The sequence below is a fragment of the Oncorhynchus nerka genome, linkage group LG10, assembly GCF_034236695.1.
Source record: "Oncorhynchus nerka isolate Pitt River linkage group LG10, Oner_Uvic_2.0, whole genome shotgun sequence".
NCBI classification, from domain to species: domain Eukaryota; kingdom Metazoa; phylum Chordata; class Actinopteri; order Salmoniformes; family Salmonidae; genus Oncorhynchus; species Oncorhynchus nerka.
This window is the reverse complement of record NC_088405.1, coordinates 13,423,894-13,451,719: the sequence shown is the minus strand read 5'-3', so window position 1 is coordinate 13,451,719 and position 27,826 is coordinate 13,423,894. Positions and strand designations below refer to the sequence as shown.

Below are 27,826 nucleotides of genomic sequence, written 5' to 3'. Positions count from 1 at the left end.
ACACTGTTAGCCCTAATGCCTAACCCTAACCTTAACCACACTGTTAGCCCTAATGCCTAACCCTAACCTTAACCACACTGTTAGCCCTAATGCCTAACACTAACCTTAACCACACTGTTAGCCCTAATGCCTAACCCTAACCTTAACCACACTGTTAGCCCTAATGCCTAACCCTAACCTTAACCACACTGTTAGCCCTAATGCCTAACCCTAACCTTAACCACACTGTTAGCCCTAATGCCTAACCCTAACCTTAACCACACTGTTAGCCCTAATGTCTAACCCTAACCTTAACCACACTGTTAGCCCTAATGCCTAACACTAACCTTAACCACACTGTTAGCCCTAATGCCTAACCCTAACCTTAACCACACTGTTAGCCCTAATGCCTAACCCTAACCTTGACCACACTGTTAGCCCTAATGCCTAACCCTAACCTTAACCACACTGTTAGCCCTAATGCCTAACACTAACCTTAACCACACTGTTAGCCCTAATGCCTAACCCTAACCTTAACCACACTGTTAGCCCTAATGCCTAACCCTAACCTTAACCACACTGTTAGCCCTAATGCCTAACACTAACCTTAACCACACTGTTAGCCCTAATGCCTAACCCTAACCTTAACCACACTGTTAGCCCTAATGCCTAACCCTAACCTTGACCACACTGTTAGCCCTAATGCCTAACCCTAACCTTAACCACACTGTTAGCCCTAATGCCTAACACTAACCTTAACCACACTGTTAGCCCTAATGCCTAACACTAACCTTAACCACACTGTTAGCCCTAATGCCTAACACTAACCTTAACCACACTGTTAGCCCTAATGCCTAACCCTAACCTTAACCACACTGTTAGCCCTAATGCCTAACCCTAACCACACTGTTAGCCCTAATGCCTAACCCTAACCTTAACCACACTGTTAGCCCTAATGCCTAACCTTAACCACACTGTTAGCCCTAATGCCTAACCCTAACCTTAACCACACTGTTAGCCCTAATGCCTAACCCTAACCTTAACCACACTGTTAGCCCTAATGTCTAACCCTAACCTTAACCACACTGTTAGCCCTAATGTCTAACCCTAACCTTAACCACACTGTTAGCCCTAATGCCTAACCCTAACCTTAACCACACTGTTAGCCCTAATGCCTAACCCTAACCTTAACCACACTGTTAGCCCTAATGCCTAACACTAACCTTAACCACACTGTTAGCCCTAATGCCTAACCCTAACCTTAACCACACTGTTAGCCCTAATGCCTAACCCTAACCTTAACCACACTGTTAGCCCTAATGCCTAACCCTAACCTTAACCACACTGTTAGCCCTAATGCCTAACCCTAACCTTAACCACACTGTTAGCCCTAATGTCTAACCCTAACCTTAACCACACTGTTAGCCCTAATGCCTAACACTAACCTTAACCACACTGTTAGCCCTAATGCCTAACCCTAACCTTAACCACACTGTTAGCCCTAATGCCTAACCCTAACCTTGACCACACTGTTAGCCCTAATGCCTAACCCTAACCTTAACCACACTGTTAGCCCTAATGCCTAACACTAACCTTAACCACACTGTTAGCCCTAATGCCTAACCCTAACCTTAACCACACTGTTAGCCCTAATGCCTAACCCTAACCTTAACCACACTGTTAGCCCTAATGCCTAACACTAACCTTAACCACACTGTTAGCCCTAATGCCTAACCCTAACCTTAACCACACTGTTAGCCCTAATGCCTAACCCTAACCTTGACCACACTGTTAGCCCTAATGCCTAACCCTAACCTTAACCACACTGTTAGCCCTAATGCCTAACACTAACCTTAACCACACTGTTAGCCCTAATGCCTAACACTAACCTTAACCACACTGTTAGCCCTAATGCCTAACACTAACCTTAACCACACTGTTAGCCCTAATGTCTAACCCTAACCTTAACCACACTGTTAGCCCTAATGCCTAACCCTAACCTTAACCACACTGTTAGCCCTAATGCCTAACACTAACCTTAACCACACTGTTAGCCCTAATGCCTAACACTAACCTTAACCACACTGTTAGCCCTAATGCCTAACCCTAACCTTAACCACACTGTTAGCCCTAATGCTTTAACCACACTGTTAGCCCTAATGCCTAACACTAACCTTAACCACACTGTTAGCCCTAATGCCTAACCCTAACCTTAACCACACTGTTAGCCCTAATGCCTAACACTAACCTTAACCACACTGTTAGCCCTAATGCCTAACACTAACCTTAACCACACTGTTAGCCCTAATGCCTAACCCTAACCTTAACCACACTGTTAGCCCTAATGTCTAACCTAACCTAACCCTGTTAACCTAATGTTAACCACACTGTTAGCCCTAATGTCTAACCCTAACCTTAACCACACTGTTAGCCCTAATGCCTAATGTCTAACCCTAACCTAACCACACTGTTAGCCCTAATGCCTAACCCTAACCTTAACCACACTGTTAGCCCTAATGCCTAACCCTAACCTTAACCACACTGTTAGCCCTAATGTCTAACCCTAACCTTAACCACACTGTTAGCCCTAATGCCTAACACTAACCTTAAATTAAGAACAAAAATATTTTTTTAAATGGATTTTTATGACAGACAATTTTGTCTTGGCAGCTAGACTATCTAGTGGAAATCGCTCAGTTCTTCTACCAGGGCAACAATTTGTGACAATAAACGTCAACCTGCCAGAATCTCAAGGCTGGTGTAGAGGGTAACAATGGCTGCTATATACTCCACCCCAGCATGGGTAACAGTGACTGCTATATATACCCCCCCCCCCCCCCCCCCCGCATGGTTAACAGTAGCTGCTATATATACTCCACCCCAGCATGGGTAACAGTGACTGCTATATATACCCCCCGCATGGTTAACAGTAGCTGCTATATATACTCCACCCCAGCATGGGTAACAGTAGCTGCTATATATACTCCACCCCAGCATGGGTAACAGTGACTGCTATATATACCCCCCGCATGGTTAACAGTAGCTGCTATATATACTCCACCCCAGCATGGGTAACAGTGGCTGCTATATATACACTGTTGGTACCAGCACGGTACCAATCTGGACCCCACTGCTATTCTGCATCTTTATCCCCCTGTTGTTCACTACTATTCCTGCCTTAATAAAGTGATAATTATGGGGGAATATATATATATATATATATATTATTATTATTATATTATTTTACATTTGTTTGTTTATCTTCTTCAAGTTGACAGAAGGAAGGATGAAGGCGGACCAGGAAGCTCCTCCCTCCTCCCCAGATTGGAGGATTTGGCGATCCGGTGTCGGGAGGTGTGTCGGTCGTACGGGAAACTCAAAGTCCTGAGTAACCTCAACTTGACCGTACCACAGGGACACATGTTAGTAACCCACACTGACATTACAACAAAATCAAGCTTCGTGTCCAAATCATATATAAGTAAGTTAATTGAGTGACACTATTAAGTTTTAGATACTTTATGATGGTTTGGACATGAAGTGTGAAAAGGCTAGTTTATACTGTAGGTACCTTTGACTTGCATTGGATTTGTGCCACATTTGAAACAATGGCCAAGTAAACAAAACCAAAGCATGGATTGCTATGATACCCTTACAGGGTAAGGAACAGGGCCTGATTACTGAACGGGCACGCAGGGCAGGTGCCCCAGGGCCCCGTTTCTTTGGGGGGTTGTGGGCCATCTCTGGAGGTCACAAAATGTGTTGAAATGCAGGACGTTGGCTGTTTTCCAGGAACCCAAATGCAGTAGTCCGGCCCTGGTGAGGAAACCAATATGTCATTTTTTAAACTATCCCTTTATAGCCTAATGATAATCTATACCTTTAACACGTAAACAACATAATTGCATTCTTGCGTATGGTAAAAATGTAGGCTTCACTTGGATTTTCACCTGAATCATGCATTGATGTCATTGGAAGTTGTATGCGAGTTACAATTAAGAGTCAGACCGTAGTGAGAAATAAGGGTAGCAATGTTATCATACTATATATAGTACAGGGGTACTTAACCCTACGAGGTCTGGAGTCTGCTGGTTTTCTGTTATACCTGATCATTAATCACACCCACCTGTTGTCCCAGGTCTAAGTCAGTCACTGACTAGAGGGGAATCACCCACCTGTTGTCCCAGGTCTAAATCAGTCACTGACTAGAGGGGAATCACCCACCTGTTGTCCCAGGTCTAAATCAGTCACTGACTAGAGGGGAATCACCCACCTGTTGTCCCAGGTCTAAATCAGTCACTGACTAGAGGGGAATCACCCACCTGTGGTCCCAGGTCTAAATCAGTCACTGACTAGAGGGGAATCACCCACCTGTTGTCCCAGGTCTAAATCAGTCACTGACTAGAGGGGAATCACCCACCTGTTGTCCCAGGTCTAAATCAGTCACTGACTAGAGGGGAATCACCCACCTGTTGTCCCAGGTCTAAATCAGTCACTGACTAGAGGGGAATCACCCACCTGTTGTCCCAGGTCTAAATCAGTCACTGACTAGAGGGGAATCACCCACCTGTTGTCCCAGGTCTAAGTCAGTCACTGACTAGAGGGGAATCACCCACCTGTTGTCCCAGGTCTAAGTCAGTCACTGACTAGAGGGGAATCACCCACCTGTTGTCCCAGGTCTAAGTCAGTCACTGACTAGAGGGGAATCACCCACCTGTTGTCCCAGGTCTAAGTCAGTCACTGACTAGAGGGGAATCACCCACCTGTTGTCCCAGGTCTAAATCAGTCACTGACTAGAGGGGAATCACCCACCTGTTGTCCCAGGTCTAAATCAGTCACTGACTAGAGGGGAATCACCCACCTGTTGTCCCAGGTCTAAGCCAGTCACTGACTAGAGGGGAATCACCCACCTGTTGTCCCAGGTCTAAATCAGTCCCTGATTAGAGGGGAATCACCCACCTGTTGTCCCAGGTCTAAATCAGTCACTGACTAGAGGGGAATCACCCACCTGTTGTCCCAGGTCTAAGTCAGTCACTGACTAGAGGGGAATCACCCACCTGTTGTCCCAGGTCTAAGTCAGTCACTGACTAGAGGGGGATCACCCACCTGTTGTCCCAGGTCTAAATCAGTCACTGACTAGAGGGGAATCACCCACCTGTTGTCCCAGGTCTAAGCCAGTCACTGACTAGAGGGGAATCACCCACCTGTTGTCCCAGGTCTAAATCAGTCACTGACTAGAGGGGAACAATTAAAAAATGCAGTGGAACTGGCTTGGAGGTCCAGAGTTGAGTTTGAGGGCTATAGTAGATATCTATGATTTGGCTCTCATGTCAATTTTTTTAACCCAAAATTCTGTTCTCTCTTACCTTGCAGCTACGGCCTGCTGGGTCCGAGTGGGTGTGGGAAGACCACGCTGTTGAAATGCATTCTGGGAACCCTGAAGATCTCCCGAGGGCACATCAGCGTGTTGGGGAAGCCGCCCGCATTTCCTGGACACCAGGTCCCTGGGAGGATGGTGGGGTACATGCCACAGGTACACTGTTATCAAATCAAATGTATTTATATAGCCTTTCTTACATCAGCTGATATATCAAAGTGCTGTACAGAAACCCAGCCTGAAACCCAAAACAGCAAGCAATGCAGGTGTAGAAGCACGGTGGCTAGGAAAACTCCTAGAAAGGCCAAAACCTAGGAAGAAACCTAAAGAGGAACCAGGCTATGTGGGGTGCCCAGTCCTCTTCTGGCTGTGCCTGGTGGAGATTATAACTGAACATGGCCAAGATGTTCAAATGTTCATAGATGACCAGCGTGGTCAAATAATCAGTTACTTAGGAATAGAGTCATAGCCAGGGGGTGTCATCCTCCATGGTCCTTGGTTAAGGTTAGGGTTCGGGTTAGGTAAGGGTTAAGGTTGGGGTAAGGGTTAACGTAAGGGTAGGGGTTAAGGTAAGGGTAGGGTAGGGGTAAGGGTAAGGTTAGGGTAAGGGTAAGGGGTTAAGGTTAGGGTTCGGGTTAGGTTCGGGTTAAGGTTGGGGTAAGGGTTAAGGTTGGGGTAAGGGTTAAGGTAAGGGTAGGGGTTAAGGTAAGGGTAGGGTAGGGGTAAGGGTAAGGTTAGGATAAGGGTAAGGGGTTAAGGTTAGGGTTCGGGTTAGGTTCGGGTTAAGGTTGGGGTAGGGGTTACGTTTAAAGGGAATTTTTTTTTAAATCAACTTGGGCCTTCTGAGTGGCGCATCGGTCTAAGGCGTCACTACAGACTCTGGTTCAATCCTAGGCTGTGTCGTAGCTGGCTACGACCAGGAGACCCATGAGGCGGCGCACAATTGGCCCAGCATCGTCTGTGTCAGGGGAGGGTTTGGCCGGCCGGGATGTCCTTGTCCCGTCACGATCTAGCGACTCCTCGTGGCGGGCCGGGCGACGTCGGTCGCCAGCTGGACGGTGTTTCCTCCGACACATTGGTGCGGCTGGTTTCCGGGTTAAGCGAGCAGCGTGTCAAAAAGCAGTGCGGCTTGGCGGGGTCGTGTTTCGGAGGACACATGACTCTCGACCTTCGCCTCTCCCGAGTCCATACGGGAATTGCATCGATGGGACAAGACTGTAACTACCAAATGGATATCACTAAATTGGGGAGAAAATGGAGTTAAAAAGTACACCAATTTAATACTTATAAAAAAATGTCCACTTCATGTTCATCATCTCCAGCACCACCACAACATCAACATATGTTAAAATGGAGTGTTTCTATGTTTTCTAGTAAAACAAATAGAGGAAGATAAGTGTTTTCAATTACATCATCGGTGTGCATCGTGTGATTTTAGCCAATTATGAGGAGGCATTGCCTTGTAATTATCTACTAATACTAATATCTACTTTACTGCAAATCATTGATGTTGGGGTGGTGCTGGTGATGATGAATATAAATTTAAGGGAAGGTTAGGGGTTAGGGGTTAGGGTTGGGGTTATCGTTTAGGATGGGGATGTCCCAAGGATCCCGGATAGCACTGACCCTTCCCCATGGTACAGAAGAGGTATCTCGTGTTACTGGCCTGCTGTACTAGACTCTTAACTTTGTCTGGAAATGAGACTCTCCTTTTCACTTAAATGAAACCTGGGGATAAGCAGCACAGCTCCGCGAGAGGTTCACGCTACTCAGCGTAAAATTACCTGGTTCTATTTCCAAGATTTCAACTAACAGCTCACAGCCGAACACTTGATTAACACAACACACCAAAACACAACACATACCATGACATAACATTGTGTTTCTCCTTAAGGACCTGGCGTTGTACAATGAGTTTTCTATCAGTGACACTCTGACGTTCTTCGGAAGGATCCACGGCCTGTCATCTACGGACACCCAGGCACGCATGGACTTCCTGGTGGACTTCCTGGACCTACCTCACAACAGCAGCCTGGTTGGAAAACTCAGGTAATTAGGGTTGCAAAATTCCAGTATCTTTCCCAAACTTCCCAGGATTTCCAGAAACCTTTCCTTCAGCTTTCAGAGCATTGTTAACTCGATGCCATTTTATTTACGAGCTGGAATCAATAATACTCCATGCTAGCTCCTTTAAAAAGCAACAATGCTGCACATACACCAGGGTGGTACCACTAAACGTGTGTTTTAGGTAGAAGTTGTGCACCAATATTGAGTTTTAAAAGCCTGTGATATCAAATCAAGTGTCCTTTAATATAGACCACATTCATTTTTAATGTGAATAAAGGCAAACTAATGTGCCAAAATTCTGCATTGTGACATGTCCCTCCGTCGTCCCTAGGAAGATGTGAACCCACTTAACCCCAACATTTTCTGTGCATCCTTCGTGACTTCTAGGAAGATGTTAACACACTTAACCCCAACATTTCTCCAAGTTTCCCCATCATTGTAAAGCCCTAGTTATGTTGTTGTTTTGACAGTCATTTCTGAAGATGATTATTTATTTATTGTTATTAGTGATTCATTTACTTCCTGTCCCTCATTTTAAGGTCCACCTTGTTACGTGAACTGACCTCTTTTAATATGGTGAAACTTTTCATTTTTAAAATAATCATTGAACATCTAATGATCAAACACAGAGTAAAAATAGGTGAGCTGTTTCTACTCTTTTTATCCATGTTCTGGTGTTCTGTGGTGGGAAACGGCATGGCAACAAGACTTGGTGACCATCTCTAATTGTGAATGGGAAACTATTCCCACTAATGCCCCAAAATTTATGATATTCCATTTAAAATTATAAATAAATTACAAACTACACCTGTCCCAAATATAAGCAGCACTTGGTACTTATGCACATGTCTTCTGATACTGTCCTGTAGTTAATGATTTGGAGAAAGAGGTGGAAAGGGACATTTCAAACATTTTGGGCTCTCCAGTTTGTCTATAGGGGGTTTCAATCTCCTTCCCCTGTGTCTAGACTATGGCTGAGTCCCAAATGGCACCATATCCCCAGTATAGTGCACTACTTTTGACCAGTAGTGCACTACTTTTTTGACCAGTAGTGCACTATATAGGAAATAGGGTGCCGTTTTGGACTCAGTATATCTCATTTTGATCTGGTGGAAAAGTAGACTACAACCAAGAGAGATAGAAAGAGAAGGAAACGGTTTCTCCCTGAGGAGGTTTATGTTTGTTTGTCACGGGCTTCTGTCATGTAAAAATGCTGTGGAGTCAGCCCGCCCTGTCTGAAACTCAGTAGGTGTTATGCAACAGACATTTGCCAAGATGTCAATGCCCAAAGAAGGCTCCCTCACTTCCATCAAAACAACTCCTCAATGATTGCTTATTACTCTTAGATGTAAAAGTAAGAGTACACAGCAAACTGGCCAGTATTACCTGGCGTTGATTATTCAGGGTAACATTTCTAGTGTTGATTCAGGAGTTAAATTAACACTCGGTGGTGTTAATAACCACAGTGTTGGTGTTAATAACCCCAGTGTTTGTGTTAATAACCCCAGTGTTGGTGTTAATAACCAGAGTTGGTGTTAATAAACCCAGTGTTGGTGTTAATAACCCCAGTGTTGGTGTTAATAACCCCATTGTTGGTGTTAATAACCCCAGTGTTGGTGTTAACAACCAGAGTGTTGGTGTTAATAACCCCAGTGTTGGTGTTAATAACCCCAGTGTTGGTGTTAATAACCCCAGTGTTGGTGTTAATAACCAGAGTGTTGGTGTTAATAACCCCAGTGTTGGTGTTAATAACCCCAGTGTTGGTGTTAATAACCCCAGTGTTGGTGTTAATAACCCCAGTGTTGGTGTTAATAACCCCAGTGTTGGTGTTAACAACCCCAGTGTTGGTGTTAATAACCCCAGTGTTGGTGTTAATAACCCCAGTGTTGGTGTTAATAACCCCAGTGTTGGTGTTAATAACCCCAGTGTTAATAACCAGAGTGTTGGTGTTAATAACCCCAGTGTTGGTGTTAATAACCCCAGTGTTGGTGTTAAATAACCCCAGTGTTGGTGAAATGGTTGTTCCAGTTTATTGCTTTAGGAAGTCTGATATTTTAATCTTCCCAACTCTGGCAGTTGCAGGTGAATAAAAATTCTACATTTTGGATATCCCCTGCTCTGGCTGTATATCAATAGGAATGACACACCACTTTGTAAGCCAGCATAATGTGACTTGCAGAACTTGATGTGGCCTGTAAACCATGAGTTGTAGGCCACTGTATCAGGGTAAAATTAGGCCTTCAAAATAAGGCATTAAGAAATTAAAGGGATACTTCAGGATTTTGGCAGAGGCCTTTTACGTTTTTAAGTCTCTGTGTCCAGTATGAAGGAAGTTAGGGGTAGATTCGCGAGCCACTAGCATTAGCACAATGACTGGAATTCTATGGGAATCTACTAGCATTGACAAAATCGAAGTATCCCTTTAAATCATTTGTATTTAATGACAGCATATTCACTTAGGACAGGGATGGGCAACTGGCGGCCCATGTGGATTAACAGTTCTTCACTTCAATCAATCAATCAATCAAATGTATTTATAAAGCCCTTCTTACTTCAGCTGGTGTCACAAAGTGCTGTACAGAAACCCAGCCTAAAACCCCAAACAGCAATCAATGCAGGTGTAGAAGCACGGTGGCTAGGATAAACTCCCTAGAAAGGCCAGAACCCAGGAAGAAACCTAGAGAGGAACCAGGCTATGGGGGGTGGCCGGTCCTCTTCTGGCTGTACCGGTGGAGATTATAACAGAACATGGCCAAGATGTTCAAATGTTCATAGATGACCAGCAGGGTCAAATAATAATAATCACAGTGGTTGTAGAGGGTGCAACAGGTCAGCACCTCAGGAGTAAATGTCAGTTGGATCTTCATATCCGGTCATTCAGAGTATCTCTACCACTCCTGCTGTGTCTAGAGAGTTGAAAACAGCAGGTCTGGGACAGGTAGCACGTCCGGGGAACAGGTCAGGGTTCCACTTGTTATGTCAGGCTCTGATTGTCACTCAATTTGCCCATGTTAGCTAACCATTTTAGATTGGTAAATTAGTCTAGCGGTCAGCTATTTAAACTTGTAGTAATCAATGGCAAAATGTGTAAAATTGCAGGAAATGAGCTCATGATTAGTTCAGAAGTTGCCCATCACTGGCTTAGAATTTCACTTGGTGAAGGCCACAGGACTAAAAATGAGTTAATGCAACATCCATACCCTTTGTCACTATCAAATACAGTCATGGGTGGTAACTCTACAATTTAGTTGAAAGGCAACCTGGGAAATATTAAAATAAGTCTTAACACTAAATAGTGTGTTAATTTTACACTGAAGTGTGGACCCGTATAGACACTGGAACAGTGTTAAACTGCTGTGTAGCTATCGTCATGGCATCAACTCATGGGATTCTGAATAAAGGTGGAAGATTACTCTTGGATAATAACTCTTAGATCTGGTATAATAACTCTTAGATCTGGTATAATAACTCTTAGATCTGGTATAATAACTCTTAGATCTGGTATAATAACTCTTAGATCTGGTATAGTAACTCTTAGATCTGGTATAGTAACTCTTAGATCTGGTATAATAACTCTTAGATCTGGGATAATAACTCTTAGATCTGGTATAATAACTCTTAGATCTGGTATAATAACTCTTAGATCTGGGATAATAACTCTTAGATCTGGTATAATAACTCTTAGATCTGGGATAATAACTCTTAGATCTGGTATAATAACTCTTAGATCTGGTATAATAACTCTTAGATCTGGTATAATAACTCTTAGATCTGGTATAGTAACTCTTAGATCTGGTATAGTAGCTCTTAGATCTGGTATAGTAACTCTTAGATCTGGTATAATAACTCTTAGATCTGGTATAATAACTCTTAGATCTGGTATAATAACTCTTAGATCTGGTATAATAACTCTTAGATCTGGTATAATAACTCTTAGATCTGGTATAATAACTCTTAGATCTGTGTGTGTGTGTGTGTGAGAGTGTGTGTGTGTGTGTGTGTGTGTGTGTGTGTGTGTGTGTGTGTGTGTGTGTGTGTGTGTGTGTGTGTGTGTGTGTGTGTGTGTGTGTTTACAGCGGAGGGCAGAAACGGAGGGTGTCTCTAGGAGCAGCCTTACTTCAAAACCCCCAGTTATTGATTCTGGATGAACCCACAGTCGGGGTGGACCCTGTGCTGAGAGCCAAGTATGTACTGGACACACACACACACACAGACACTCACATTCAACCAAAACCAAACTGAAAACCCAACTATTGTACCCAACCTCATGCCTTCAAAGACCAATCTCACACCTTTGAGTGCTGATCTAGGATCAGATCCCCCCTCTTATTTATTATGATTTAAAAGGCTAAACTGATCCCAGATCAGCACTCTGAGATGTTTCGTGGATAAAGAAAACCCAACCAAGTCAGTGTTTCCCAGGTAACTTGAACAAGCATTTCTCAACGGCTGGCTACTCCAACCTCGGCCAACAGCTCCGCCCCCCCGCAGCTACTCGCCCAAGCCTCTCCAGGTTCTCCTTTACCCAAATCCAGATAGCAGATGTTCTGAAAGATCTGCAAAACCTGGACCCGTACAAATCAGCTGGGCTTGACAATCTGGACCCTCTATTTGTGAAACTATCCGCCACCATTGTCGCAACCCCTATTACCAGCCTGTTCAACCTCTCTTTCATATCGTCTGAGATCCCCAAGGATTGAAAGCTGCCGCAGTCATCCCCCTCTTCAAAGGGGTGACACACTGGACCCAAACTGTTACAGACCTATATCCATCCTGCCCTGCCTATCTAAGGTCTTCGAAAGCCAAGTCAACAAACAGGTCACTGACCATCTCGAATCCCACCGTACCTTCTCCGCTGTGCAATCTGGTTTCCGAGCCGGTCACGGGTGCACCTCAGCCACGCTCAAGGTACTAAACGATATCATAACCGCCATCGATAAAAGACAGTACTGTGCAGCCGTCTTCATCGACCTTGCCAAGGCTTTCGACTCTGTCAATCACCATATTCTTATCGGCAGACTTAGTAACCTCGGTTTTTCGGATGACTGCCTTGCCTGGTTCACCAACTACTTTGCAGACAGAGTTCAGTGTGTCAAATCGGAGGGCATGCTGTCTGGTCCTCTGGCAGTCTCTATGGGGGTGCCACAGGGTTCAATTCTCGGGCCGACTCTTTTCTCTGTATATATCAATGATGTTGCTCTTGCTGCCGGCGATTCCCTGATCCACCTCTACGCAGACGACACCATTCTATATACTGCTGGCCCGTCCTTGGACACTGTGCTATCTAACCTCCAAACGAGCTTCAATGCCATACAACACTCCTTCCGTGGCCTCCAACTGCTCTTAAACGCTAGTAAAACCAAATGCATGCTTTTCAACCGTTCGCTGCCTACACCCGCACGCCTGACTAGCATCACCACCCTGGATGGTTCCGACCTTGAATATGTGGACATCTATAAGTACCTAGGTGTCTGGCTAGACTGTAAACTGGATCGATTACCTTGACATAGGGAAGACAGGGCCCTGGAAGCTTCTTTCCCAAAAACTGAACGATCAAAAACCCGTATCATCTCCTCCTTAAAGTTCTGATACTGGTTAGTACACTCAGCCCTTGCCTCCCAGATTGCCGTGCCCCACTCACGAGCCCGTCCAGTAAGGAGAGATATGACGTAGGCGATATGAGCTGTACCCCTGGAGTACGTGTTGGGCTGGAGAGAGAACACAATATCACACTGGGTGAGGAACGAGCGGCATTCAGTGGGCTCCCCAGAGTAACACGGTGGGTTATTAATTCTGGGCTCCGGAGACTCGGAAGCCCTGGAAGTAGCCGGTGGATCGAGGCGGAGATTGTGAATATGTTTCGAGAGGTCGGAGACTTGGGCGGCCAGGGTCTCAACGGCATGTCGAGCAGCAGACAATTCCTGCTCGTGTCTGCCTAGCATCGCTCCCTGGATCTCGACGGCTGAGTAGAGAGGATCCGAAGTCGCTGGGTCCATTCTTGGTCAGATTCTTCTGTTATGCAGATGAGTGAGGACCCATAAGCGATTTAACAGAAACAGAGTCTTTTAATGTCCAAACAGGGAAAACATAAATCCTCAATCTTTACAGGAGATGTCCAAACAGGGAAAACATAAATCCTCTATCTTTACAGGAGAGTCCCCCTTCTAGTAGTAGAGGAGAATAGCAGGGCTAGCGGCAACAGACTGCTGGTCCCTCCGGGTAGGCGCGGGCCGTAGAGGACAGAGACACTTGCTCACACGCAGCATCTGATGAAGAGGCAGATTACGACAGGACGGGACAAGGGCAAAGCAAACAAGAATCCGACCAGGACAGAAGCAGAAACAGAGAGAGAAATAGAGACTTAATCAGAGGGCAAAAGAGGGGACAGGTGTGAGAGAGTAAACGAGGTCGTTAGGAGAATGAGGAACAGCTGGGAGCAGGAACGGAACGATAGAGAGAGAGAGAGATAGAGAGAGAGAAAGTAACCTAATACGACCAGCAGGGGGAAACGAAGAGAAGAGAAAGCACAGGGACAAGACATAACATGACAATACATGACAGTACCCCCCCACTCACCGAGCGCCTCCTGGCGCACTCGAGGAGGAAACCTGGCGGCAACGGAGGAAATCATCGATCAGCGAACGGTCCAGCACGTCCCGAGATGGAACCCAACTCCTTTCCTCAGGACCGTACCCCTCCCAATCCACTAGGTACTGATGACCACGGCCCCGAGGACGCATGTCCATAATCTTCCGGACCCTGTAGATAGGTGCGCCCTCGACAAGGACGGGGGGACGAACGGGGCGCGAAGAAAAGGCTTGACACAGGAGACATGGAAGACCGGGTGGACGCGACGAAGATGTCGCGGAAGAAGAAGTCGCACTGCGACAGGATTAACGACCTGAGAAATACGGAACGGACCAATGAACCGCGGGGTCAATTTGCGAGAAGCTGTCATAAGGGGAAGGTTACGAGTGGAGAGCCATACTCTCTGACCGCGACAATACCTAGGACTCTTAGTCCTACGCTTATTAGCGGCTCTCACAGTCTGCGCCCTATAACGGCAAAGTGCAGACCTGACCCTCTTCCAGGTGCGCTCACAACGTTGGACAAAAGCCTGAGCGGAGGGGACGCTGGACTCGGCGAGCTGGGACGAGAACAGAGGAGGCTGGTACCCGAGGCTACTCTGAAAAGGAGATAGCCCGGTCGCAGACGAAGGAAGCGAGTTGTGAGCGTATTCTGCCCAGGGAGCTGTTCTGCCCAAGACGCAGGGTTTCGAAAGGAAAGACTGCGTAAGATGCGACCAATAGTCTGATTGGCCCGTTCTGCTTGACCGTTAGACTGGGGGTGAAAACCGGAAGAGAGACTGACGGAAGCCCCAATCAAACGGCAAAACTCCCTCCAAAATTGAGACGTGAATTGCGGACCCCTGTCCGAAACGGCGTCTGACGGAAGGCCATGAATTCTGAAAACATTCTCAATGATGATTTGTGCCGTCTCTTTAGCAGAAGGAAGCTTAGCGAGGGGAATAAAATGAGCCGCCTTAGAGAACCTATCGACAACCGTTAGAATAACAGTCTTCCCCGCTGACGAAGGCAGACCGGTAATAAAGTCTAAGGCGATGTGAGACCACGGTCGAGAGGGAATGGAAAGCGGTCTGAGACGGCCGGCAGAAGGAGAGTTACCGGACTTAGTCTGCGCGCAGTCCGAACAAGCAGCCACGAAACGACGCGTGTCACGCTCCTGAGTGGGCCACCAAAAACGCTGGCGAATAGAAGCAAGCGTACCCCGAACGCCGGGGTGGCCGGCTAACTTGGCAGAGTGAGCCCACTGAAGAACGGCCAGACGAGTAGGAACGGGAACGAAAAGAAGGTTCCTAGGACAAGCGTGCGGCGACGGAGTGTGAGTGAGTGCTTGCTTTACCTGCCTCTCAATTCCCCAGACAGTCAACCCGACAACACGCCCCTCAGGGAGAATCCCCTCGGGGTCGGTGGAGGCTACTGAAGAACTGAAGAGACGGGATAAAGCATCAGGCTTGGTGTTCTTTGAGCCCGGACGATAAGAAATAACGAACTCGAAACGAGCGAAAAACAGCGGCCAACGAGCCTGACGCGCATTAAGTCGTTTGGCAGAACGGATGTACTCAAGGTTCTTATGGTCAGTCCAAACGACAAAAGGAACGGTCGCCCCCTCCAACCACTGTCGCCATTCGCCTAGGGCTAAGCGGATGGCGAGCAGTTCGCGGTTTCCCACATCATAGTTACGTTCTGACGGCGACAGGCGATGAGAAAAATACGCGCAAGGGTGGACCTTATCGTCAGAATGGGAGCGCTGGGACAGAATGGCTCCCACGCCCACCTCTGACGCGTCAACCTCGACAATGAACTGTCTAAAGACGTCAGGTGTAACAAGGATAGGAGCGGATGTAAAACACTTCTTGAGGAGATCAAAAGCTCCCTGGGCGGAAACGGACCACTTAAAGCACGTCTTGACAGAAGTAAGGGCTGTGAGAGGAGCTGCCACCTGACCGAAATTACGAATGAAACGACGATAGAAATTCGCGAAACCGAGAAAGCGCTGCAGCTCGACACGTGACTTAGGGACGGGCCAATCGCTGACAGCTTGGACCTTAGCGGGATCCATCTGAATGCCTTCAGCGGAAATAACAGAACCGAGAAATGTGACGGAGGAGACATGAAAAGCGCACTTCTCAGCCTTCACATAAAGACAATTCTCTAAAAGGCGCTGGAGGACACGTCGAACGTGCTGAACATGAATCTGGAGTGACGGTGAAAAAATCAGGATATCGTCAAGGTAAACGAAAACAAAGATGTTCAGCATGTCTCTCAGTACATCATTCACTAATGCCTGAAAGACAGCTGGAGCGTTAGCGAGACCGAACGGCAGAACCCGGTATTCAAAGTGCCCTAAAGGAGTGTTAAACGCCGTTTTCCACTCGTCCCCCTCCCTGATGCGCACGAGATGGTAAGCGTTACGAAGGTCCAACTTAGTGAAAAACCTGGCTCCCTGCAGGATCTCGAAGGCTGAAGACATAAGGGGAAGCGGATAACGATTCTTAACCGTTATGTCATTCAGCCCTCGATAATCCACGCAGGGGCGCAGGGTCCCGTCCTTTTTCTTAACAAAAAAAAACCCCGCTCCGGCGGGAGAGGAGGAAGGGACTACGGTACCGGCGTCGAGAGCTACAGACAAATAATCTTCGAGAGCCTTACGTTCGGGAGCCGACAGAGAGTATAGTCTACCCCGGGGGGAGTGGTACCCGGAAGGAGATCAATACTACAATCATACGACCGGTGAGGAGGAAGGGAGGTGGCCCTGGACCGACTGAAGACCGTGCGCAGATCATGATATTCCTCCGGCACCCCTGTCAAATCACCAGGCTCCTCCTGTGAAGAGGGGGCAGAAGAAACAGGAGGGATAGCAGACATTAAACATTTCACATGACAAGAGACGTTCCAGGAGAGGATAGAGTTACTAGACCAATTAATAGAAGGATTATGACACACTAGCCAGGGATGGCCCAAAACAACAGGTGTAAAAGGTGAACGAAAAATCAAAAAAGAAATGGTTTCGCTATGATTACCAGAGACAGTGAGGGTTAAAGGTAGCGTTTCACGCTGAATCCTGGGGAGAGGACTACCATCCAAGGCGAACATGGCCGTGGGCTCCCCCTAACTGTCTGAGAGGAATGTCATGTTCCCGAGCCCAGGCTTCGTCCATAAAACAGCCCTCCGCCCCAGAGTCTATCAAGGCACTGCAGGAAGCTGCCGAACCGGTCCAGCGTAGATGGACCGACAAGGTAGTACAGGATCTTGAAGGAGAGACCTGAATAGTAGCGCTCACCAGTAGCCCTCCGCTTACTGATGAGCTCTGGCTTTTACTGGACATGAAATGACAAAATGACCAGCGGAACCGCAATAGAGACAGAGGCGGTTGGTGATTCTCCGTTCCCTCTCCTTAGTCGAGATGCGAATACCCCCCAGCTGCATGGGCTCAGCACCTGAGCCAGTGGAGGAAGATGGTAGTGATGCGGAGAGGGGGGAAACGGATAACGCGAGCTCTCTTCCACGAGCTCGGTGACGAAGATCTACCCGTCGTTCTATGCGAATAGCGAGTTCAATCAAAGAATCCACGCTGGAAGGAACCTCCCGGGAGAGAATCTCATCCTTTACCTCCGCGTGGAGACCCTCCAGAAAACGAGCGAGCAACGCCGGCTCGTTCCAGTCACTGGAGGCAGCAAGAGTGCGAAACTCTATAGAGTAGTCCGTTATGGATCGATTACCTTGACATAGGGAAGACAGGGCCCTGGAAGCTTCTTTCCCAAAAACTGAACGATCAAAAACCCGTATCATCTCCTCCTTAAAGTTCTGATACTGGTTAGTACACTCAGCCCTTGCCTCCCAGATTGCCGTGCCCCACTCACGAGCCCGTCCAGTAAGGAGAGATATGACGTAGGCGATACGAGCTGTACCCCTGGAGTACGTGTTGGGCTGGAGAGAGAACACAATATCACACTGGGTGAGGAACGAGCGGCATTCAGTGGGCTCCCCAGAGTAACACGGTGGGTTATTAATTCTGGGCTCCGGAGACTCGGAAGCCCTGGAAGTAGCCGGTGGATCGAGGCGGAGATTGTGAATATGTTTCGAGAGGTCGGAGACTTGGGCGGCCAGGGTCTCAACGGCATGTCGAGCAGCAGACAATTCCTGCTCGTGTCTGCCTAGCATCGCTCCCTGGATCTCGACGGCTGAGTAGAGAGGATCCGAAGTCGCTGGGTCCATTCTTGGTCAGATTCTTCTGTTATGCAGATGAGTGAGGACCCATAAGCGATTTAACAGAAACAGAGTCTTTTAATGTCCAAACAGGGAAAACATAAATCCTCAATCTTTACAGGAGATGTCCAAACAGGGAAAACATAAATCCTCTATCTTTACAGGAGAGTCCCCCTTCTAGTAGTAGAGGAGAATAGCAGGGCTAGCGGCAACAGACTGCTGGTCCCTCCGGGTAGGCGCGGGCCGTAGAGGACAGAGACACCTGCTCACACGCAGCATCTGATGAAGAGGCAGATTACGACAGGACGGGACAAGGGCAAAGCAAACAAGAATCCGACCAGGACAGAAGCAGAAACAGAGAGAGAAATAGAGACTTAATCAGAGGGCAAAAGAGGGGACAGGTGTGAGAGAGTAAACGAGGTCGTTAGGAGAATGAGGAACAGCTGGGAGCAGGAACGGAACGATAGAGAGAGAGAGAGATAGAGAGAGAGAAAGTAACCTAATACGACCAGCAGGGGGAAACGAAGAGAAGAGAAAGCACAGGGACAAGACATAACATGACAATACATGACAGTAAACTCTCATTCCAGACTCATATCAAACATCTCCAATCGAAAATCAAATCAAATCAAATCAAATCAAATCAAATTTTATTTGTCACATACACATGGTTAGCAGATGTTAATGCGAGTGTAGCGAAATGCTTGTGCTTCTAGTTCCGACAATGCAGTGATAACCAACAAGTAATCTAACTAACAATTCCAAAACTACTGTCTTATACACAGTGTAAGGGGATAAGGAATATGTACATAAGGATATATGAATGAGTGATGGTACAGAGCAGCATACAGTAGATGGTATCGAGTACAGTATATACATATGAGATGAGTATGTAGACAAAGTAAACAAAGTGGCATAGTTAAAGTGGCTAGTGACATAAGAATGCAGTCGATGATCTAGAGTACAGTATATACATATGCATATGAGATGAATAATGTAGGGTAAGTAACATTATATAAGGTAGCATTGTTTAAAGTGGCTAGTGATATATTTACATCATTTCCCATCAATTCCCATTATTAAAGTGGCTGGAGTTGGGTCAGTGTCAATGACAGTGTGTTGGCAGCAGCCACTCAATGTTAGTGATTGCTGTTTAACAGTCTGATGGCCTTGAGATAGAAGCTGTTTTTCAGTCTCTCGGTCCCAGCTTTGATGCACCTGTACTGACCTCGCCTTCTGGATGATAGCGGGGTGAACAGGCAGTGGTTCGGGTGGTTGATGTCCTTGATGATCTTTATGGCCTTCCTGTAACATCGGGTGGTGTAGGTGTCCTGGAGGGCAGGTAGTTTGCCCCCGGTGATGCGTTGTGCAGACCTCACTACCCTCTGGAGAGCCTTACGGTTGAGGGCGGAGCAGTTGCCGTACCAGGCGGTGATACAGCCCGCCAGGATGCTCTCGATTGTGCATCTGTAGAAGTTTGTGAGTGCTTTTGGTGACAAGCCGAATTTCTTCAGCCTCCTGAGGTTGAAGAGGCGCTGCTGCGCCTTCTTCACGACGCTGTCAGTGTGAGTGGACCAATTCAGTTTGTCTGTGATGTGTATGCCGAGGAACTTAAAACTTGCTACCCTCTCCAGTACTGATCCATCGATGTGGATAGGGGGGTGTTCCCTCTGCTGTTTCCTGAAGTCCACAATCATCTCCTTAGTTTTGTTGACGTTGAGTGTGAGGTTATTTTCCTGACACCACACTCCGAGGGCCCTCACCTCCTCCCTGTAGGCCGTCTCGTCGTTGTTGGTAATCAAGCCTACCACTGTTGTGTCGTCCGCAAACTTGATGATTGAGTTGGAGGCGTGCATGGCCACGCAGTCGTGGGTGAACAGGGAGTACAGGAGAGGGCTCAGAACGCACCCTTGTGGGGCCCCCGTGTTGAGGATCAGCGGGAGGAGATGTTGTTGCCTACCCTCACCACCTGTGGGCGGCCCGTCAGGAAGTCCAGTACCCAGTTGCACAGGGCGGGGTCGAGACCCAGGGTCTCGAGCTTGATGACGAGCTTGGAGGGTACTATGGTATTGAATGCCGAGCTGTAGTCGATGAACAGCATTCTCACATAGGTATTCCTCTTGTCCAGGTGGGTTAGGGCAGTGTGCAGTGTGGTTGAGATTGCATCGTCTGTGGACCTATTTGGGCGGTAAGCAAATTGGAGTGGGTCTAGGGCACATATGTCAGAGTCAAGGCCCGCGGGCCACATCCGGCCCGCAAGAAGGTTTTTACGGCCCCTGGGATGATCTTGATTTATTATTAGAACCGCCCGCAGCAAGCCGGCAGCCCGCAGATCTTTTACACGCACCAATACTACATTTCCCACAATGCAAAGGTGACGCACCGAGCAGTAGGCTGCTTCATTTCAATATTTATTGGCACAGCAGTCGTCAGCATCACAGTAAAATTAACTTTCAGATACCCATCAAAAATGGCAAAACGGAAGGTGGATACTGAGAACCGGGGGTTTCAAACAAGGTGGGAGTCGGAGTATATGTTCACGAAGGTAGCTGGAAAACCTGTGTGTCTTCTGTGTGGAGAAAGTGTGGCGGTACTGAAAGAGTATAATCTGAGACGACATTATGAAACGAAACACGCGGACAAAAACAAGAATATGGACATGGAACAAAGGCTACAAAAGGCAGAGGAATTAAAACGAGGCCTCAAATCTCGACAGGCTCTGTTCAAAAAAGCCAAATCACAAGGCCAGGCTGCTGTCAAGGCCAGTTTTATTTTGGCAGAAGAGATCGCTAAATCAGCCCGGCCATTTACGGAGGGGGATTTCATCAAAAACTGCATGATTAAAGTTTGTGACGAAGTTTGCCCAGAAAAAAGGCAACTCTTTTTAAATGTGAGTCTGAGCAGAAACACCATTGCCGAGAGAGTAGACCAGTTGTCCATCAATCTAAAAGAGCAGCTTGTGAAAAAGGGAAAAGATTTTATTGCATATTCCTTGGCTGTGGATGAGAGCACCGACATTTCTGACATTGCCCAGTTGTCAATTTTCATCCGCGGAGTGGACTCCAACCTAAGCGTGACAGAGGAGTTTTTGGCTTTACGTCCTATGCATGGCACAACTACGGGGCATGATTTGTATGAAGAGGTGTCAAGATGTGTAAATGAGATGGAGCTGCCTTGGGAAAAACTCGTGGGTTTGACAACCGACGGAGCACCTGCGATGTGTGGACACAGGAGCGGACTGGTGGCGAAGATACGGGAAAAGATGCAAGAGGAAAACGCGACAGGTGAGCTGACAGCTTATCATTGTATCATACACCAGGAAGCGTTGTGCGGTAAAGCCTTGAAAATGGAGCATGTAATGAGCATCATCACGCGCACAGTTAACTTTATCAGAGCCAAAGGTTTGAATCACCGCCAGTTCAAGGCATTTCTGACGGAGTTAGAAACGGAGCATGGTGATTTGCCTTATCACACAGAGGTGCGATGGCTAAGCCAGGGAAAGGTGCTTCAAAGATGTTTCGAGCTTCGTGAGGAGATTTGTCTGTTCTTGGACAGCAAAGGGAAAGACACAACACAACTCCGAGACGAAATGTTTCTGTGTGAAATGGCTTTTCTGTGTGACATTACGAGTCATCTGAATGCAATAAACTTGCAGCTGCAGGGTCGGGATCGTGTCATCTCTGATATGTACAGTACAGTGAAGGCATTTAAAACCAAACTGACTCTGTGGGAGACGCAGATGCGGAAAGAAAATTTGAGCCACTTTCCCAGCTGCCAGACCATGAAAGAGAAGCTCTCTACCAGTGCGTTCCCGAGCACACAGTTGGCTGATAAAATAGGTATGCTTGCCGCTGACTTTCGACGCCGATTTGCTGACTTTGAAGCACAAAAAAGCAGGTTGGAACTGCTCGGTAACCCATTTGCTGTTGACGTGGAAAGCTCACCACCAAACCTCCAAATGGAGTTGATTGACCTCCAATGCAATGATGCACTGAGGGCAAAATATGCGGCAGTGGGTGCTGCGGAGTTCGCCCGTTTCCTCCCCGGCACAATGCCCCAGCTGCGCATCCAGGCTGCTCAAACGTTGTCTATGTTTGGCAGCACATACCTGTGTGAACAACTGTTTTCTTTGATGAACCTGAACAAAACATCACACAGAAGTCGACTTACTGCTGAACACCTCCACTCAATTCTGAGGATTTCTTCAGCTCAGAGCCTTACCCCGAACATTGATGAACTTGTGGAAAAGATGGGACACCACCAAGTATCACCCTCAACCTCAAACAAGTGAACATTACTGTGCAATCACATATTTAGAGTTTTTACTCAGTTCAAGTTTAAAAGTTAAAATTTAATATTTGTTTTCACTGCATGTTACTTCTCCTTAAACAAAGTGTTGTTTTTGATTAATAGATTTTTGCACTTTATTTTTTTGTATTTCAATCCAATTATATTTTAAAAATATTTCAGTTGAGTGGATGATAGAAAATTGCTATTATTGCTTTTTCTTTGAAGTAAATTTAGCCCACTTTTGCTAAAATAGAAAATATAGTCTACTGATGGTGCCTTGAATACCGGTTTCTTTCATTTAATGTTCATGTTATGGGGATATTTATATAAAGGAAATTTGTCTTTTGTGTCTGTTGAAAATTAAAGATTACTGACAGAGCCATAAGAAAATATTGCTTTATTTATCTGATCATATTGTAATATATTTGTTAGGTTTTCAGTAGGTTCAATTAGGTTCACTAGACTATATGCGTCATTTAAAAATTTTTCAATGAACATTCGAACAGTCCGGCCCTCGTCTTGTAGCTGATTTTTTTATTTGGCCCTCCGTCCATTTGACTTTGACACCCCTGGTCTAGGGTGTCAGGTAGGGTGGAGGTGATATGGTCCTTGACTAGTCTCTCAAAGCACTTCATGATGACGGAAGTGAGTGCTACGGGGCGGTAGTCGTTTAGCTCAGTTACCTTAGCTTTCTTGGGAACAGGAACAATGGTGGCCCTCTTGAAGCATGTGGGAACAGCAGACTGGTATAGGGATTGATTGAATATGTCCGTAAACACACCGGCCAGCTGGTCTGCGCATGCTCTGAGGGCGCGGCTGGGGATGCCGTCTGGGCCTGCAGCCTTGCGAGGGTTAACACGTTTAAATGTCTTACTCACCTCGGCTGCAGTGAAGGAGAGACCGCATGTTTTCGTTGCAGGCCGTGTCAGTGGCACTGTATTGTCCTCAAAGCGGGCAAAAAAGTGATTTAGTCTGCCTGGGAGCAAGACATCCTGGTCCGTGACTGGGCTGGGTTTCTTCTTGTAGTCCGTGATTGACTGTAGACCCTGCCACATGCCTCTTGTGTCTGAGCCATTGAATTGAGATTCCACTTTGTCTCTGTACTGACGCTTAGCTTGTTTAATAGCCTTGCGGAGGGAATAGCTGCATTGTTTATATTCGGACATATTACCAGACACCTTGCCCTGATTAAAAGCAGTGGTTCGCGCTTTCAGTTTCACGCGAATGCTGCCATCAATCCACGGTTTCTGGTTTGGGAATGTTTTTATCGTTGCTATGGGAACGACATCTTCGACGCACGTTCTAATGAACTCGCACACCGAATCAGCGTATTCGTCAATATTTCCATCTGACGCAATACGAAACATGTCCCAGTCCACGTGATGGAAGCAGTCTTGGAGTGTGGAGTCAGCTTGGTCTGACCAGCGTTGGACAGACCTCAGCGTGGGAGCCTCTTGTTTAAGTTTCTGCCTGTAGGCAGGGATCAGCAAAATGGAGTCGTGGTCAGCTTTTCCGAAAGGGGGGCGGGGCAGGGCCTTATATGCGTCGCGGAAGTTAGAGTAACAATGATCCAAGGTTTTACCACCCCTGGTTGCGCAATCGATATGCTGGTAAAATTTAGGGAGTCTTTAGGGAGTTTCATAATCTGAAATCTAGAGTCGGCTTTCTATTCCGCAAAAAAGCCTCCTTCACTCACGCCACCAAACTTACCCTAGTAAAACTGACTATCCTACCGATCCTCGACTTCGGCGATGTCATCTACAAAATTTCTTCCAACACTCTACTCAGCAAACTGGATGCAGTTTATCACAGTGCCATCCGTTTTGTCACTAAAGCACCTTATACCACCCACCACTGCGACCTGTATGCTCTAGTCGGCTGGCCCTCGCTACATATTCATCGCCAGACCCACTGGCTCCAGGTCATCTACAAGTCCATGCTAGGTAAAGCTCCGCCTTATCTCAGTTCACTGGTCACGATGGCAACACCCACCCGTAGCACGCGCTCCAGCAGGTGTATCTCACTGATCATCCCTAAAGCCAACACCTCATTTGGCCGCCTTTCGTTCCAGTTCTCTGCTGCCTGTGACTGGAACAATTGCAAAAATCGCTGAAGTTGGAGACTTTTATCTCCCTCACCAACTTCAAACATCTGCTATCTGAGCAGCTAACCGATCGCTGCAGCTGTACATAGTCTATCGGTAAATAGCCCACCCATTTTTACCTACCTCATCCCCATACTGTTTTTATTTATTTACTTTTCTGCTCTTTTGCACACCAATATCTCTACCTGTACATGACCATCTGATCATTTATCACTCCAGTGTTAATCTGCAAAATTGTAATTATTCGCCCTTTTTCTACTGTGTTATTGACTTGTTAATTGTTTACTCCATGTGTAACTCTGTGTTGTCTGTTCACACTGCTATGCTTTATCTTGGCCAGGTTGCAGTTGCAAATGAGAACTTGTTCTCAACTAGCCTACCTGGTTAAATAAAGGTGAAATAAAAAAGGCACATAGGGTGCCTTTTGGGACACAGATTAAGACATCTTTATGGTGGTAATCAAATCATATCTGCACGAAGTTAGTTTATTCGTTGTGTGACGCTGAAAGGTGGTTCTCTGAACTGCACTCATGTGATGAGTAACCTTGCCTGAGACCTCAAGACCTGCGTTAGCTCCCAAGCTAATGCCTAGGCTTTAGCTCAACGGGACACGTAGTCTTTTGGTGCGCAGATGATCACATTTGCACACTCTTTCTCTGTATCTCTACTGCTCGAGGTACAGTACAACATTATCCCAAACAGCACCCCATGTCCTGAATAGTGCAATATTTTGGATCAGAGCCCTGGTTATAAAAGTGCACTTTATAGAGAATAGGGTGCCATTTGGGACCATAGGATGTGCCCTTAAACTGAGTTGTACCATGTGTCCCTGTAGGATCTGGCAGCATCTAGTAGAGATTGTGAAAACTGGAAAAGTATCAGTCGTCATCACCACTCACTACATAGAGGAGGCCAGGCAAGCCAACGTGGTAAGATACAGTCTATATACATGATAACTACCTACTGATAGACACTACATAGAGGAGGCCAGGCAAGCCAACGTGGTAAGATACAGTCTATATACATGGTAACTACCTACTGATATAACAGTCTCTATACCGTCTCTATACTCTATAACAGTCTCTATACTGTCTCTATACTCTGTAACAGGCTCTATTCTGCCTCTATACTCTGTAGCAGTCTCTATACTCTATAACAGTCTCTATACTCTCTCTATAATCTATAACAGTCTCTATACTGTCTCTATACTGTCTCTACACTTTATAACATACCCTATACTGTCTCTATACTCTATAACAGTTTAACAGTTTATATACTGTCTCTATACTCTATAACATTCTTTATACTGTCTATATGCTGTCTCTACACTTTATAACATACTCTATACAGTCTCTATACTCTATAACAGTTTATATACTGTCTCTATACTCTATAACAGTCTCTATACTGTCTCTATGCATTATAACAGTCTCTATACTGTCTCTATACTCTATAACAGTCTCTGTACTGTCTCTATTCTCTATAACAATCTCTGTACTGTCTCTATACTCTATAACAGTCTCTATACTGTTTCTATACTCTATAACAGTCTCTATACTGTTTTTATACTCTATAACAGTCTCTATACTGTCTCTATACTCTATAACATTCTCTGTACTGTCCTACTAAACCTGTCCTCACCTGTCATACTAAACCTGTCCTCACCTGTCATACTAAACCTGTCCTCACCTGTCATACTAAACCTGTCCTCACCTGTCATACTAAACCTGTCCTTACCTGTCATACTAAACCTGTCCTTACCTGTCATACTAAACCTGTCCTTACCTGTCATACTAAACCTGTCCTTACCTGTCATACTAAACCTGTCCTCACCTGTCATACTAAACCTGTCCTCACCTGTCATACTAAAACAAGTCTTAAACCCAGTACAAATACCAGTACAAATATTTTATGACTAAGGCTCTTTCTTAATTCATCTTTCCTTGATTCCTCGCATCCTCTCTCCTCGCCTCGTTCCTCAAAACTCCATTTGGAATGACTGCTGTTTTCTATCTCTCCAGGTGGGTCTGATGCGGAATGGCCGAATGTTGGCAGAGGGGGAACCAGAAACCTTGATGAAACAGAACAGTGCTGCGGTGAGTAGCCAACAACAGTGTATACAATTTACTTAGAAGAATATTATGTACATTTCACACTGTATTCAGACAGTTGGAAACTGAAGGGGGAGACAGGTGGACAGGCAAGCGAGAGTATAGTAGAAGCAGGGATTGAATGGCGGTTTATATTTGAGTATATTTAATGTGACTGATGCCAGGAGTGTTACCGCTAGACAACAATGTTCTGCAGGCAGTAGCCCTACATTGACCCTATTGCCTCCTACCATCCAATCACTGGAGACTTTGGAAAAAGCTTTCCTACAGCTATGTGAGACGTCTGACTGTTGATGTCTGACTGTTGATGTCTGACTGTTGGCGTCTGACTGTTGGCGTCTGACTGTTGGCGTCTGACTGTTGATGTCTGATTGTTGATGTCTGACTGTTGATGTCTGACTGTTGATGTCTGACTGCCTTCCCAGTAATCAAAATTATATTGAAAAGACGTCTTAAAAACATATTTTCCAGATGTTTATTTTAGGTTCTGAATGAAAGGTGAAAATACATCCAGTACCAGTCAAAAGTGTGGACACTACTCATTCTAGGGTTTTTCTTTATTGCTTCTATTTTCTACATTGTAGAATAATAGTGAAGACATTACAACTATGAAATAACAACTATGGAACCTTTGACTGGCACTGTATGTATTTTCATCTTTCATTCAGATCCTAAAATGAACATATTGGAATGTATTTTTTTAGACGTCTTTTCAATATAATTGTGCCTACTGGGAAGGCAGTCAACAGTCAGACTAATTAATTCAGTAAAGTACACTAGAGTACAGTAGCGTGCAGTACAGTACAGTTTAATTCAGTGCAGTAGAGTACAATACAATACAGTTTAATTCAGTACAGTAGAGTACAATACAATACAGTTTAATTCAGTACAGTAGAGTACACTAGAATACAGTAGAGTGCAGTACAGTTTAATTCAGTAGAGTACATGAGGGTGAAATACAGTACATTATACTATATTATACTCTACTGTACTCTACTGTACTAAACCACTTTTCTTTCATGTAGTGTACTCTGCTGTGCTCTACTGTACTGTAAAGTGTACTCTACTATAGTAATGTACTCTGCTGTGCTCTATACTGTAATGTACT

General features: G+C 46.0%; 1 protein-coding gene across 4 annotated transcripts in view; it reads left to right on the top strand.

Annotated features, from left to right (window-relative positions):
* The window catches only part of LOC115127544 (ABC transporter G family member 20-like), a 117,440-nt gene that overhangs the window by 72,562 nt on the left and 17,052 nt on the right, over positions 1-27,826 (top strand). For all 4 annotated transcript variants that reach the window (XM_065023023.1, XM_065023024.1, XM_065023026.1 and 1 more), the window contains 3 exons: positions 11,500-11,607; positions 25,443-25,536; positions 26,629-26,703. In XM_065023023.1, the coding sequence (XP_064879095.1) occupies positions 11,500-11,607; positions 25,443-25,536; positions 26,629-26,703 (277 nt within the window). The remainder of the gene's footprint in view (positions 1-11,499; positions 11,608-25,442; positions 25,537-26,628; positions 26,704-27,826) is intronic.